Genomic DNA, 16089 nt, shown 5'->3' with positions numbered 1-16089 from the left:
TTTCTGTTTAGTATTGTCTTCTCCAGACCAGTGTAACCTGTAGCCTTAGTCAATGCTCTGCATGCCATTAAACACTGGAGGGCAAAGTGACTCCGTTTGAATGATCCTATTGACTTGTTCTAGACCAGGGCTCTCCAATCCTGTTCCCGGAGAGCTACTGTTCGGTAGGTTTTCCACTCCAACCCTAATCTAGCGCACCTGATTCTAATAATTAGCTGGTTGATAAACTGAATCAGGGTAGTTACAACTGGGGTTGGAGCGAAAACCTACAGGAGGGTAGCTCTCTAGGAACAGGGTTGGAGAGCCCTGTTCTAGACCGAACTCACAAATGCTCTCTCTCTCTCTCTCTCTCTCTCTCTCTCTCTCTCTCTCTCTCTCTCTCTCTCTCTCTCTCTCTCTCTCTCTCTCTCTCTCTCTCTCTCTCTATCTCTCTCTCTCTCTCAATTCAATTCAATTTAAGGGGCTTTATTGGCATGGGAAACATATGTTTACATTGCCAAAGCAAGTGAATTAAACAATAAAAAAATGAACAGTAAACATTACACTCACAAAAGTTCTCTCTCTCTCCCATTTTGGTTAGAGAGCATAAATCCAGATGTTGGTCCGTGAGTGGCGATCAGGCCAGCCAAAGGGGCTGAGAATGCTTCTGGAGGGGGTGGAGGGACGGAGGGGGACAGGAAGTCCCACGGTATCCACGGAAACTCTCACATTCCATCTTCTGCAGTCTCCCTGACCGCCTTGACATCTCCCAGCATGCTCGCTGAGCTGAGCCTTCACCATCACTGCATGCACGGAGCAGAGCAGAGCGGAGGACAGAGCAGCAATTCCTCCTTTGGGGCTGCGGCTGAGGCTAAATGGGGCTGGGGCTGTAGCCGGAGGATCTCCAGACCAGGGAATAATGGAGTGTGTGTAAACTGAGATGTCTCAAATGAAGCAACAGGAACTGGGCTTGTGATGTACTGATACCGTGCCGTCCTTCAGACCAGATAAGACAATCAGTAAATAGAGTACACACACGCACGGACGCACGCACGCACACACACACACACACACACACACACACCAGACACACACACACAATAAATATTCTCTTTGAAACTGTTCCATCAAAGCTCACTTTGGGATACAAGTGTTTATAGACATCTTAAGGCTTTCTCCAAACAGAAAAACAAGTGAAGGGAGGGGTGGAGTGAGTCGAGGCAGCAGACAATAGAGGTCTCTCTATGGGGCTGAGTGGACTAGGAGGAGGGTGGAGGGTGGATGGGGGGAGTGGGAGGAGGAGGAGGAGGAAGGTGGATGGGGGGAGTGGGGGAGGAGGAGGAGGAGGAGGATGAGGAGGGTGGATGGGGGAGAGGGGGGAGGAGGGGGAGGAGGGTGGATGGGGGAGAGGGGGAGGAGGAGTGTGGAGGGTGGATGGGGAGAGTGGGGGGAGGAGGATGGAGGGTAGATGGGGAGAGTGGGGGGAGGAGGTGGGTAGATGGGGGATGGGGGAGTGGGGGGAGGAGGATGGTGGAGGGGGAGAGTGGGAGGAGGGTAGATCTGAACTGAAGCCCATCTGAAGCAGAGGAAAAGGGGAAAGTGAAGAGCATCTATTAGATGTCAGTGGGCTTTTGTGTCCATGTCAATGAGCAGGATTAAGGTATTTAAAATAATCTGACTGCGGCTCGGAGAGTTCACAGCACAGACAGGGAGGGAGGAAGAGTTTTTCCTAGCCATCGTGCATCTGCATTGCTTGCTGTTTGGGGTTTTAGGCTGGGTTTCTGTATAATCACTTTGTGACATCTGCTGATGTAAAAAGGGCTTTATAAATAAATGTGATTGATTGATTGAGAGGAGCATATGGCAGAGCAGGGAGAGCAGTTCCTCTTATACAGGGAGTTAGATATACATACAAACAGTCCTCTAAAGTGCCACCAAATATTTTTCTGTGCGACTTGGAGTTTTATTTTGGGAGCACTGTGCGACAAATAAATAAATTAAATGCGTAACAATATTTTGCCGCAACACTCTTCTCTACAATGCTCAAACAAAACAGGCGGAAGCCCCACCCCCTGCGACTCAACAGGCCCACAGCACACACACAGACAGTTCCTCCACGCTGTGTCTGTTTCTCTCAGCATGCACTTAACAGATTCTTCCAAAACAACAACAGGCTATTTATTACTTTCCACGTTACTTCTAAATTTGAATCCACATGCTTTCTCTATTATAATATTAGTTTGTTTATCTTGCTTTCTTGGCAAAACGTGAGTTAGTCTGAGGAAGCTGACGTGACTAAGAGCCAATTTATGCTTGATCTTAAAATGTGGTCTGAGGCGCCGAATGGATGTTGTGACGCAATAGCGGAGCCTCCAGAGGCCAAATCGAGCTCCGTACCACGTCGCCGTGCGCCTCTCAAATGTTGTAACAATGCGGAGGGCTCCATATAGCTCCGCAATGACATGATTGGTTGACGGTAGGTGGGGGCGGGAGGTCCTGTATAAACACAAACATACTTCCTTGACAACTTCCTTCACAACATCTCTGCGCTGCTCGGCGAAGCGCAAGAAGTATGAATGCCCTGACGTCTGCAGAGGCCATATCGCCGTAAATGCTGCACGGCCAATGTAGACATTGAATTGACCATGCAGCGCCTATAAAGCTAATTGCTAATGCTAATCGCTATCTACACTGAACAAAAATATCAACGTAACATGTAAGGTTTTGGTCCCATGTTTCATGAGCTGAAATAAAATATCTCAGAAATGTTCCATATGCACAAAAAGCTAATGTCTCTCAAATGTTTTGTACAAATTTGTTTACATCCCTGTTAATAAGAATTTCCGCTTTGCCAAGATAATCCATCCACCTGACAGGTGTGGCATATCAAGAAGCTGATTAAACAGCATGATCAATACACAAGTGCACCTTGTGCTGGGGACAATAAAAGTCCACTCTAAAATGTGCAGTTTTGTCACACAACACAATGCCACAGATGTCTCAAGTTTTGATGGAGTGTGCAATTGGCATGCTGACTGCAGGAATGTCCACCAGAGCTGTTGCCAGAGAACTGAATGTTAATTTCTCTACCAATGTCGTTTTAGAGAATTTGGCAGTATGTCCAACCGGTTTTACAACCGCAGACCACGTGTAACCACGCCAGCCCAGGACCTCCACATCCGGCTTCTCCACCTGAGGGATTGTCTGAGACCAGCCACCCGGACAGTTAGGAGCACCAGTGCTACCAATTATTATTTATTATTTAGAGCCCTGCATACACACACAGACACACACACAGACACACACACACACACACACACACACACACACACACACAGACACACACAGACACACACAGACACACACACACACACACACACACACACACACACACACACACACACACACACACACACAGACACAGACACACACACAGACACACACACACAGACACACACACACAGACACACACACACACACACACACAGACACACACACACACACACACACACACACACACACACTAACAAGTAAATAGTAACATACACTGCACAAGGCCTCCATTTTATATACTGTGTTCGTAGATAACCTCAATCAGATAGAGGAAAATGAATGTAACCTGACTTCACACACAGACCAGCCCTCCTCCCAGATAACAAATGCAATAAAAATGTTTTCCCACTGAAAACTCAATGCTTTATATTGTGTATTTACAAATGAGAGGGAATAAACCACAGTAAATATGACATTTGTTCTTTTAACAACATAATAAGGCTTCATTAGCATTTTTTTTATTTATTCCGGGGGATTAGCTGCAGTCTATCCCGGTGTGTTATGAGAGAGATTTAATTAGTGAATCACTCACCCCCAGATCCTCTCTCTCTCTCTCTCTCTCTCTCTCTCTCTCTCTCTCTCTCTCTCTCTCTCTCTCTCTCTCTCTCTCTCTCTCTCTCTCTCTCTCTCTCTCTCTCTCTCTCTCTCTCTCTCTCTCTCTCTCTCTCTCTCTCTCTCTCTCTCTCTCTCTCTCTCAGCCAGGAGAATTAGCTAACGCTAGCCCTGCTAATTACAGCACCGCAAATCGAATCTGCTCTCTAAGACAAGAGCACACTAATGAGCCCTTATTTATTGAACTAAACAACTACAAGGAAGAAGATACAAGCTGGAGTTCTAATTTTTTATTATGTATTCTGGGGGGAAATAATAAGTCATTATTGAGATGGTGTCTATCAGCGAAGGCAAGCTGCCTGTTTGTGAGCCGTCATCCAAAACAAATACGGAAAACAAACTGCCAAGAGAACACATCAGACCAAAATCAGGTTGGGTTTTTTTTCTCTCCTTTTTTTCAGTTTTCACATGACCCATTTTCCGGTGCTGCAGGAGCGCGTGACAGAAAGGAGAACAAATGTGTATGATGGTATGATAACCTCACACCTAAGCCATGGACTCAATGTGCCTGGCTGGCTGCCTGGCTCATCATAGGGAGAGGAGACAGCCACACCACAAGGGATCCATGGTTATTTTCCAGTAGATTCACCTGGGTCCTCTTTGAATGTCTTATTAGTCTATGAACATCTACATTCCCTTTCCCCCACAAAACTCAATAAATAACAGTATTTTACAGGCGCTGGGAGAGCAATATGAATTGTACTGAGGCCAGTGCACTTCTTTGTTTTGATGTATCACCTGTAAGCATAAGGCACTGAACAGTCAAAAACACAACCGCAGTGTTCTGGCAGTGAGAGAGGATGAGCTCAACAGAAGTTACTGGGTTCATCTGGCCATGGTCATCTGAGCCCTGTTTGTTCACTGAAGTCTGAAGGTGTGTGACGGTAGAGAGGGGAGGAAGGGGGCTGGGTGAGGGTGGTAGGGGAGGCGGGGGGTTCCAGCTGCCCCCTAGGAGCGCTGACCCTTTGTGGCCCAGCGAAGCGGAACGTTGGGCGGCGAGGGAAGAGGAGAGGTTGGGGGGCGGGGGGCAGAACACGTGAGCCAGGTATGGGCCCACTTCTCATCTCTCCTCTCCTGGCGCTGGGAGAGCTGATGTGCATCTGTGTCCTTCCTCTAGCGCAGGTCAGTGACTACATTACCACAGCACACACTGCTGCCATCCCCCTTTCAGGGGCAAGACGTGTGTAAGTGTGGGTGTGGGTGTATACGGGCATGCGAGTTTGGCCTGAAAATACTGAACTCCAACAATATACTGTACATGCAGTGTACAGAAACATTTTGTCTTCACAAATGAGCCCCAGCTGCCTCGTGGCACTAAACAATAACTGGTGTGAACCAATGCAACGCCGTTGGGTGTAAATCAACAGCTTTCTTCCATTTGGTTATAAATTCTCTGGACAGTTTTAATTTGTGGGATCCCCCTGAAGAGACAGTGTTGCCTTGAGAAGGCCCACGAGAGAGGAGAGAACCAACTGGGGCGTGTATGTTCCAGTTCTACTCCGTAAGCACTGTCTCCAGAGCAGTCATGCTGTGATAGCAATGCTTTCTAACCACAGTACAATACAGAGAGAGAGGACAGGCAGACAGACCCAGTCAGGGGAATAGGCACAGAGAGTAGAGAGGGACAGTAGTGGAAATACACTATTCAATACTACTCTCTATCCAGCCAACATTAGCTCACACAGCCATTGAGATACAGTCGTTTGGGAGATCAACAGAGTAAATACAACCAGGGTTATTGTGTTAGATAGACGTCATAACACAGACAACACAACAACAACCATTTGATCTCCAGTACTCCGGGACTAACACCACTACCAGCAGGCCTGGTAATGGTCCAATAACATTAGCTCAGTAAGGCTATATGGGACGCCCAGGTCTGAAGACTCCTGTCCAGCCAGCTGAGACAGATACATACACAGAGTAGAAGAGAGAAGGCCTGTGTTTAGGTGCCCTGGAGGCATGAGGGAAGGAGAGGGAGGGAGGGAGGGAGGGAGGGAGGGAGGGAGGGAGAGAGGGAGGGAGGGAGGGAGGGAGGGAGGGAGGGGGCTCCAGGCACTTTGGCAGCTATTGTTTCACAGTCCATTATCCATGTGGGTTTTATTAAGGGGAGCGGTGAGGAGAGGACAGCCTCCCCTCGTTCTCCCTCACTGTGGAGGAGCACACACTGTGGACCCTGATCACTCCACATACACTGTAGTACTCACTGTAGTACTCACTGTAGTACTCACTGTAGTACTCACAGTAAACTGTACAAATAGAACCATAGGATGGATAGACTCTGAGCCAAACCACACCAGATACAAATGCTGACTGTTCCAACCCTAAACCTCATACTGTTCCCTCACTGCATCAGCAGCCTCATAGGAGGTAATACACACACACACACACACACACACAGAAACACACACAAACACACACAATGCGGTCACAGTAGGAGTAGTTGAGCATGTGGAGGAGTGTGTGACGGTACCTGTCGATGATGACGGGGTCAGAAGGGGTCTCGTTGCGGTTGCCACAGCTCTTCTTGTCACAGCAGCGGCTGAGGGGCACAGAGAGGGGAGAGAGGGAGAGGGGGAGGGAGAGGGGAGAGAGGGAGAGAAGGAGAGAGGGAGAGAGGGAGACAGGGGAGAGAGGGAGAGAAGGAGAGAGGGAGAGAGGGGAGAGAGGGAGAGAAGGAGAGAGGGCAGAGAGGGGAGAGAGAGAGGAGAGAGGGAGAGAGGGAAAGAGGAGAGAGGGAGAGAGGGAGAGAGGGGAGAGAGGAGAGAGGAGAGAGGAGAGAGGGAGAGGGAGAGGGGAGAGAGGGAGAGAGGGGAGAGGGAGAGAAGGAGAGAGGGAGAGAGGGAGAGAGGGGAGAGAGGGAGAGAAGGAGAGAGTGTAGAGAGGGAGAGAGGGGAGAGGGAGAGAGGGGAGCGGGGGGGGTTAGAAAGAGAAACACACCCATGTTTCAGGGAGAGCTGCTTCAGCTAGGCCCATGCCCATACCTCCACAGGATAAAGGGAAAGGTGGGTCCTGTTCTGAAGACTGAACTAAGACTTTCCCGGGCCCACCCAGCCCTTTGTCACCTGTAGAACACCTGTCTGTGTGTCTGGGGGGGGGGGGTGAGAGCACCCCTAGTGTCACCTGAGGCAGGTAGCAGGTAATCACCCCCCTCCCTCTCACTCTCCCTTTCACTTCACCATCTTGGGTCAAACATTGTCTGTTCACTTCTAACCTGACACCCTCTCCCCTGCCTCGCTCTGACAAAGGTGTCCATCATGAGCTGGAAGGGGGACCAATGGGGTAGAGGGTAGGGAGTAGGTTTGAGGTCAATCTATAAATGATTTTCTTATAATATATTTTTTTAGGAACTCAGTCAGGGTCTCAACTTACTGTTGAGAGTTAGAATAGTAGAATACATTAGGTGCAATTTCGAAATTTGGTTATGCATCAGCAGTTTTTCTCTTGTTATGTCAGTCACTGACAGTCACTCAATTAACCCATGTCAGCTAACATGTTTTACATTGGTAAATTAGTCTAGCCAGCCATCTAAACATCTAATCATGGCCCAATAACCGACTGGGCATGAAGGCCATGTGCCCAGGGGCCCTGACCTCCAGGGGGCCCTGACCTCCAGGGGCCCTGACCTCCAGGGGCCCTGACCTCCAGGGGGCCTGACCTCCAGGGGGCCCTGACCTCCAGGGGCCCTGACCTCCAGGGGCCCTGACCTCCAGGGGGCCTGACCTCCAGGGGCCCTGACCTCCAGGGGCCCTCACCTCCAGGGGCCCTCACCTCCAGGGGCCCTGACCTCCAGGGGGCCCACATTCATTTTGTTAGCCACTCTCACTCAGATATCATATTAACATGGCATACCTCACGGTAGATTTTTTAGAATTTCAGGAAAATAACTTTACAACTAAAAAAATCTCCCTCCACCCCATTGCAAAATGTGTAGAATTGCAGGAAATTAGCTGTAAAACTGCACATTTTTCTCTCCACCCCATTGCAAAATGAGTAGAATTGCATCAAAATAGTTATATAATTGAAACATTTCATCTAAGCCCCATGGCAAAATTGCAGGAAATGTACTTTAAAGCCACCATGCAGTCTTTTTAATTAAATGTTTTTAATCATCAGTATATGTCTAATAAATCACTGTGTGTGTTTATTTAATGAAAATAAAATAATTTATTCCCTGAGCCTCTTTGGGCCAATGAAATGCTCCGTCTGATCGTGTGAAGTTAGGACAAAAATTTCAATATATTTACATACACAGCCCTGATTGGCTCATAGAGCTCACCCCCTTACCCAAATAAACTGTAATTGGTCTATTATGATTAATACGATCAGATTATGACATCATGATCTGGGCCAAAAACTCCTTCCCAGCTGAACAACATGAAATTCCAGGCATTTTTCAAAAACAGCTCTTACACAAAAAAAGGTGTAACCATAATTTTCACAATTTCAGATTGTTATTTCGACCCCATAGTGTGGAAATATCATTTTTTTTAAACTGGAAAATCACGTTCTTAATTGCACTGCCCCTTTAAAACTCTCTCTGCCGTCAAAAGGGGGACCACTAAAATGTTTTGCCTGCGAGGTGGTCCACCCCCCCCGGGTGAGGTGGTTGGGAGCTGGAGACAGGCAGTGAGGGAGGGGGGCTGCAGGGGGAAGAGGAGCAGCTTGGAGAGACTCCCAGCTCATGTTTCCAGTGCACAGATGGCAGTGGGGTGTTGAATGGGGCTGGGGACAGGCCTGTCACATAAAACCCAAGGCATTGTCTCCCTTCTACAGGGCTCCCCTGTGCACTGGGTCAGCCTATCCCCCCCTCCATCCCTCTATCTCTCCATCCTCTCTCTTACCTAATCCCCCTCTCCAACCATCTATCTCTCTATCCTCTCTCTTACCTCATCCCCTCTCCATCCCTCTATCTCTCCATCCTCTCTCTTACCTAATCCCCCTCTCCAACCATCTATCTCTCTATCCTCTCTCTTACCTCATCCCCTCTCCATCCCTCTATCTCTCCATCCTCTCTCTTACCTCATCCCCCTCTCCATCCCTCTATCTCTCTATCCTCTCTCTTACCTCATCCCCCTCTCCAACCCTCTATCTCTCCATCCTCTCTCTTACCTCATCCCCCTCTCCAACCCTCTCTCCCTCTTCCCCTCTCAGCCTTCTGCCACATCCGTTTGGCTGGACGGATCGATCAGTTCCATCAATCACTCATATTGTGGCTCAGAGGTATTGTACAGCAGGAGGGTAAGTCAGCGTATCTGAATCACATGTGGGGAGTGCAGTGCACAACAGAAAGACAGGCCTGCTGGGTGCAGAAACATCTATGTAGTCAGCAGGAGTACATTGTGACTGACTAAGGCCTGTGGGTAGAGCTACTGTATGTGAAAATACACTGCTGGTGTAGTGAACAAATGAGAGCAAGTCAAATAATTTCCCTTCCGGAGACATTTGAAACTCCACCTCTTTAAGGAATACCTGGGATAGGATAAAGTAATCCTTCTACCCCCCATTTACTCCAACCCCCCCTAAAAAAAACAACAACAAAAAAAACATTGTAAAGTGGTTATCCCACTGGCTATAAGGTGAATGCACCTATTTGTAAGTCGCTCTGGATAAGAGCGTCTGCTAAATGACGTAAATGTAAATGTAAATAACATCTTGTTCTTTCTTTCTTTCTTCTTTCTTTCTTTCTTTCTTTCTTTCTTTCTTTCTTTTTTCCCCTCTCGCTTTTCTGTCGCTCCTTTGGCCTCCCTCCTCTGTCTCTCCCTTGCTCTCATTTCTGTGCGACTCTCTGAACTGGGTCACAGTGTGGTCCCATTAGATCAGAATAGAGTGAGGCTTGGGGAGGGGGAGGGGGGGGGAGTGACTTTAGCACTGATTAGTGGTTTCCCTGCAATCCAATCATCAGGCAGCACCCATGGGAGACAGGATTTTATTCCCCCCCCCACCACCACTACTGTCACCCATTACCCTCTCCCCTTCCTCCAACAAAAATTATGCTAATTAGTACATGCCTTCACCAGCTTTGTTGAGGGGGATATTTTATTTTCCTGTTAACTTCCATTCGCTCCCGCAGGACATCCAAAGGAAATCACATCTTTAATCTCAATGCTTCCTTCCTGCCGCAGCTTTTGAAGAAATTAAATCTAAATCGCCTCATGTAATTAACAGGATGTAGTGATGGCTGTCGCTGTGAGGACACTGCTACCACACCAGGCCCTCTAACCCTATGTATTTACTCAACACCATGACAAGTTATTTCAGCTCACCGGCTCTCGCCTAAAACCAAAACACTAAATCCCAATTTGTTTAATTAGTGAATCTCATTTGGAAATAACTTTTTTGTTGGTCCACATAAAATGTAATATGACCTTAAATACATGTATGTGTCTCTTTTATAAAAGCGTTGGAAAGCTCATTCTAGCCCGTTAATGAGTTTGTAAAATGAAAGGACTAAGCTCTTAGTGTATGTCCCATGGTTGCAAGCTGGCTTGGCACCATATGGCTAATGGTGGTGAACGGCAATTAGCAGTACTGATTAATGGTGACCAGACAAATGTTCTGCTTATAATTGAGACTGTTTGAACCTCCAGTGCAGAATCAGCACATCTCCATCCATGAGACAGAGACAGACAGAGAGAGAGACAGAGACAGAGACATAGACAGAGACAGAGACAGAGACAGAGACATAGACAGAGACAGAGACAGAGACTGAGACTGAGACTGAGACAGAGAGTGGGAGTGGGAGTGGGACTGAGCCGGAGAGTGGGAGTGGGACTGAGACGGAGAGTGGGACTGAGAGTGGGACTGAGAGTGGGACTGAGACGGAGAGTGGGACTGAGAGTGGGACTGAGAGTGGGATTGAGAGTAGGACTGAGAGTGGGACTGAGAGTGGGACTGAGAGTGGGACTAGGGGAGGGAATGAGAGTGGGGGAGGGGCTGAGGAAGGGACTGGGAAGGGGCTGGGGGAGGTACTGGGGGAGGGGCTGGGGGAGGAGAGGGACTGGGGAAGGGGTTGGGGGAGGGGAGGGACTGGGGGAGAGACTTGAGGAGTGGTTCGGGACACATTGGACTGGCATCCCAAAAATCACTGTCTGATGCATCAACATCTCCATGGTTGGGTCTCTCAGACTGGGCCTCAACCCAACACTGTAGAGTTATGGGCCTCAACCCAACACTGTAGAGCTATGGGCCTCAACCCAACACTTAAGAGCTATGGGCCTCAACCCAACACTGTAGAGCTATGGGCCTCAACCCAACACTGTAGAGCTATGGGCCTCAACCCAACACTGTAGAGCTATGGGCCTCAACCCAACACTCTAGAGCTATGGGCCTCAACCCAACACTGTAGAGCTATGGGCCTCAACCCAACACTGTAGAGCTATGGGCCTCAACCCAACACTGTAGAGCTATGGGCCTCAACCCAACACTTTAGAGCTATGGGCCTCAAACCAACACTGTAGAGCTATGGGCCTCAACCCAACACTGTAGAGCTATGGGCCTCAACCCAACACTTTAGAGCTATGGGCCTCAACCCAACACGTTAGAGCTATGGGCCTCAACCCAACACTGTAGAGCTATGGGCCTCAACCCAACACTTTAGAGTTATGGGCCTCAACCCAACACTGTAGAGCTATGGGCCTCAACCCAACACTTTAGAGCTATGGGCCTCAACCCAACACTGTAGAGCTATGGGCCTCAACCCAACACTGTAGAGTTATGGGAAATGGTTATACTGTACGACTGTGGTGGTGGCATGTAATGATGGGTCAAATTTAGGCTCAAAACCCCGTACTAAAAAGCATATTGTATAATAATTGTACATTTCTAATACTACTATTAATCATGTGACTATCCCAAATTAAAGAGTAAAAGTTAACCTTGTTCTGAAGAAATGTCAGAGAATAACTTAACTTCTGTTTTAAATATGAGTACGAGAGGAGTGTGTCTTTGTTTTTGTGGGTGTGTGTCTTTCTGTGTGTGTGTGTGTGTGTGTGTGTGTGTGTGTATGTATATATATATATATATATATACGTCCTGCATATATTTCACAGTCACAATGATAGGGAATGCCCATTTGTTAGCAGCTGAACAACAGGAGAATTCAAATTGAGTAATGAGTTTCTGCATGTCCTAATTAACCAGGCATCAGAGAGGTATTTTTAGGGGGAGAGAGAAGAGAACTGTTCAAATGCCTCTATAAAAAGGAAAGAGTCTATCCTCACAACCCAGTTCCAAGCAAATTCATCTTTTGATTTTAATTAAAGGTACAACATTTGATAGCAAAACTCATCTTCCTATACTTTCCCTCTTTCTCATTCCCCCTCTTCTGCAGGGAGGGGTGACCTGCTTAGCTGCAGTGAGGTTGAGCCTGGATGAGACAACTGCCATGTACACTGCATGGTGAGGCCTTGCTATCAGTGTAGACAACACTATGAACGTACTGTACATCTATGGTTGAGAAGTGTAGCGGAGCATAGCGTAGTGTAGTATAGTGTAGTCAGGGGCGGACTGGGACAAGAATTCGGCCCTGGCATTTTATCCACACCAGCCTTTTTTGTTCAATCGAGATGAATTACATCTTTATGTGCACTAACTAATATCATAGGCTAATTCATTTGGGGTTCAACACCTGAGGAAGTGGAAACTCAAAACATATTAACTAGATTGCTAACTCTAAATATAATACCCACTGCTAGTAGCCATATATTCATCCAACAGTACATTTTATGTCCTAAAAACACTTTACAGTTGTAGCCTCCTACCCATGAGACCTATAGGCCTATGCACTGGCAATGGCCGGTGCGCATTTCGCGTGCGGGCCACTCCATAACTCAAAGCCATATCAAATACCTTAGTTGTAAAATAGCTGCTATTGAGTTGAATATTTAGTTGAGAAATACAAATGATACCTCCAGAAAACTGGGGACAAAAGGACAAAACTTCAAAAGCTTTTTGTTTTACCCACAATTGCATTTGAAATGTTCTCTCGAGCAAATGGGGGTAGAGGGGAGTGGCGCACTTGTCACAGCAGCAGGCCCCAGCGAGGGCACAGGGACAGACACTTTCATTACAGGAATCATGAGGATAATGCACTTTACTGTTTGACCAAATCATGGTTTTAGCAGCCCAAAAAATAGGACGTTTTGAGTGAAGTGACAATGTAGAATGTGCTCGTTCTACATTTGTAGCACCCTTTCTGTTTTTTACCATCCATGATCTTGGCTGTCTAACTTATGACAGAGTTGGAGCAGGTGTCTTTGCTGATGCCGTGTTTGACTTTGAATGTGAGTTTGCGTGACCTCAGCTCAGCCTAACAGAAAACAGGGCCGTCCCATCTTGGTAGGGGGGCCGATCCGCCAAAGGCCCACTGATCCGCCAAAGGCTCATTATTGATTAGTATAACAGAGAAACTTTAAAAATAAATCTTAATAGGCCCATGTCACCTTTTTCATTGTATTTTTTTATATAAAAAAACACATATTTTGGTGTGTCAATTTTGACCAGCCCACCCAACAAATAAATGGTCCAGCCCATCTGGCATTTGCCAGAACTGTCAGATGGCCAATCCACCCCTGAGTGTAGTATAGTGTAGTATAGTGTAGTATAGTGTAGTATAGTGTAGTATAGTGTAGTATAGTGTAGTATATTGTAGTATAGTGTAGTATAGTGTAGTGTAGTGTAGTATAGTGTAGTGTAGTATAGTGTAGTATAGTGTAGTATAGTGTAGTATATTGTAGGAGCAGACAGGAGGAGAAGCAGAGCATCAGAGCTTCCTCTTCTTACCTGCACATGATCTCGTGTGTCAGTAACACTCGGCACATCTCAGGGTTCTTGTCTTGCCCTTCATAAACAATGGCCTGCAGAAGGAGGGGGGAAAATATGATATTAGAAACAGGTTGAGGATTAGTTTTTTGTAGCGAGGTTGGGTTGGTACTGGTCATCACAGAGGCCCACTAGATCTGCCCTGGAGAGAGAGGTAGTTCCAACTGTGGTCTGGATCACGTCTGGTAACATCTCCCTCCACACAGAGATCACATCAGTCTCTATTGAAACATTATGGGACCTGGCTCTCACTTGACTTAGTCACTCATCAGACATATTAGAATAGGAGCATTGATTTATTTATTTCACCTTTATTTTGTCAGAGAGTCATGCTGAGATCTAGGTCTCTTTTACAGACGAGCCCTGTAATATTTATCCAACGTCACTTTATGCATGCTAAGAAAATAAAATCCTGAGAAGCTACCAAGATGAACGTATGATGCTCTTAAAGCATTGGGCTTTAACTTCTAGCCTGCTCGGTTCTGTTCCGTTTCTGGTCCAAAGACTCCACATCAGCATGTTGCCTGATTTTGGTTAACATTTATTTTCCTTGTGTGACAACATATCACCACATTTGTAATAACCAAGTATGTATTCTCACTGCCGTTCCAGGGCGTTTTAGAGCGTGCTGTGGTCCAGCCAAACAGGGCTGTTAGTGCTGATGGAAATATGACTTCCTGTCTCTCTGTAACATGGGTTGTGTCCCAAATGGCACCCTATTCCATAACATAGCGCATTGCATTTGACCAGGGCCTAAAGGACTCTGCTCAAAATTAATACACTATCTAAGGAATAGGGTGAAATTTGGAATGCAGACTTGATTGGGGGCTGGAGCCCACTGCTCTGTCTGTCTGAAACATATACATGACACTCAGCTGATCATTGGAAACAAATGTGGCTTTTCATTTCCCACGTAAGACTTGGATTCAACACAGAACACTACACTGATGGACATTATCCTTAGCTATTGTGCTACCCATTACTCCATACAGATTATAAACAGTCCACAAATGTAAAAGGACTGTTGGAATGCTAAATCTCCTTTTCCAGTCAAAGAACATCATGCCCTCTCCTCCCTGCCCCACCACCACTACCAACACCCTCTCTCTCTCGCTACCTCCCTCCCTGGAATTTAAAAGAACAGATTCCACTTGAACAACACAAAAACACACAGAGCGGCCCTAAGAGCTTAATGTAGTATTTACTGCCTCTGGCCGGGGGATGTTTAATGAATAGCAGCGTGTGTCGTGGGAAATCTGCGGGACCTGTCCGATATTTCTGTCCGGGTGGGAGGGAAGGAAGGGGCCATCCAGGGTCCTGGCTTCCCACAGTGCTGCAGACTGGAACATTATGTAACGAGAGCAGAGGAGCTGAGAAAAGAGAGGAGAGGAGCTGAGAAGAGAGTGGAGAGGAGCTGAGAAGAGAGAGGAGCTGAGAAAAGAGAGGAGAAGAGCTGAGAAAAGAGCGGAGAAGAGCTGAGAAGAGAGCGGAGAGGAGCTGAGAAGAGAGCGGAGAGGAGCTGAGAAGAGAGCGGAGAGGAGCTGAGTAGAGAGCGGAGAGGAGCTGAGAAGAGAGAGGAGAGGAGCTGAGTAGAGAGCGGAGAGGAGCTGAGAAGAGAGAGGAGAGGAGCTGAGAAGAGAGCGGAGAGGAGCTGAGAAGAGAGAGGAGAGAAGCTGAGAAGAGAGCGGAGAGGAGCTGAGAAGAGAGAGGAGAGGAGCTGAGAAGAGAGAGGAGAGGAGCTGAGAAGAGAGCAGAGAGGAGCTGAGAAGAGAGAGGAGAGGAGCTGAGAAGAGAGAGGAGAGGAGCTGAGAAGAGAGAGGAGAAGAGAGAGGAGAAGAGCTGAGAAGAGAGAGGAGCTGAGAAGAGAGAGGAGCTGAGAAGAGAGCGGAGAGGTGCTGAGAAGAGAGAGGAGAGGAGCTGAGAAGAGAGCGGAGAGGAGCTGAGAAGAGAGAGGAGAGGAGCTGAGAAGAGAGCGGAGAGGAGCTGAGTAGAGAGAGGAGAGGAGCTGAGAAAAGAGAGGAGAAGAGCTAAGAAGAGAGCGGAGAGGAGCTGAGAAGAGAGCGGAGAGGAGCTGAGAAGAGAGCAGAGAGGGGCTGAGAAGAGAGAGGAGCTGAGAAGAGAGAGGAGAAGAGCTCACACTGTCAGTGCTCACACTGTGACTCTATACTATATATACAAAAGTATGTGGACACCCCTTCAAATTAGTTGATTCGGTTATTTCAGCCACACCCGTTGCTAACAAGTGTATAAACTTGACCACACCGCCATGCAATCTCCATAGACAAACATTGGCAGTAGAATGGCCTTACTGAAAAGCTCAGTGACTTTTAACGTGGCACTGTC

At 47.3% G+C, this 16089-nt stretch overlaps 1 protein-coding gene across 6 annotated transcripts in view; it reads right to left on the bottom strand.

Moving 5' to 3' along the window:
• LOC121579180 (transcription factor COE1-A) overlaps positions 1 to 16089 on the bottom strand; it is a 247836-nt gene that overhangs the window by 215871 nt on the left and 15876 nt on the right. For all 6 annotated transcript variants that reach the window (XM_041893538.2, XM_041893540.2, XM_041893543.2 and 3 more), the window contains exons 5-6: positions 13708 to 13781; positions 6398 to 6466 (exon numbers count right to left, since the gene is read on the bottom strand). In XM_041893538.2, coding sequence (XP_041749472.2) covers positions 6398 to 6466; positions 13708 to 13781 — 143 coding nt within the window. The remainder of the gene's footprint in view (positions 1 to 6397; positions 6467 to 13707; positions 13782 to 16089) is intronic.

The sequence above is a fragment of the Coregonus clupeaformis genome, chromosome 13 (assembly GCF_020615455.1).
Source record: "Coregonus clupeaformis isolate EN_2021a chromosome 13, ASM2061545v1, whole genome shotgun sequence".
Taxonomy (NCBI): domain Eukaryota; kingdom Metazoa; phylum Chordata; class Actinopteri; order Salmoniformes; family Salmonidae; genus Coregonus; species Coregonus clupeaformis.
The sequence above is the reverse complement of the archived record's forward strand: the minus strand, read 5'-3'. Positions and strand labels throughout refer to the sequence as shown.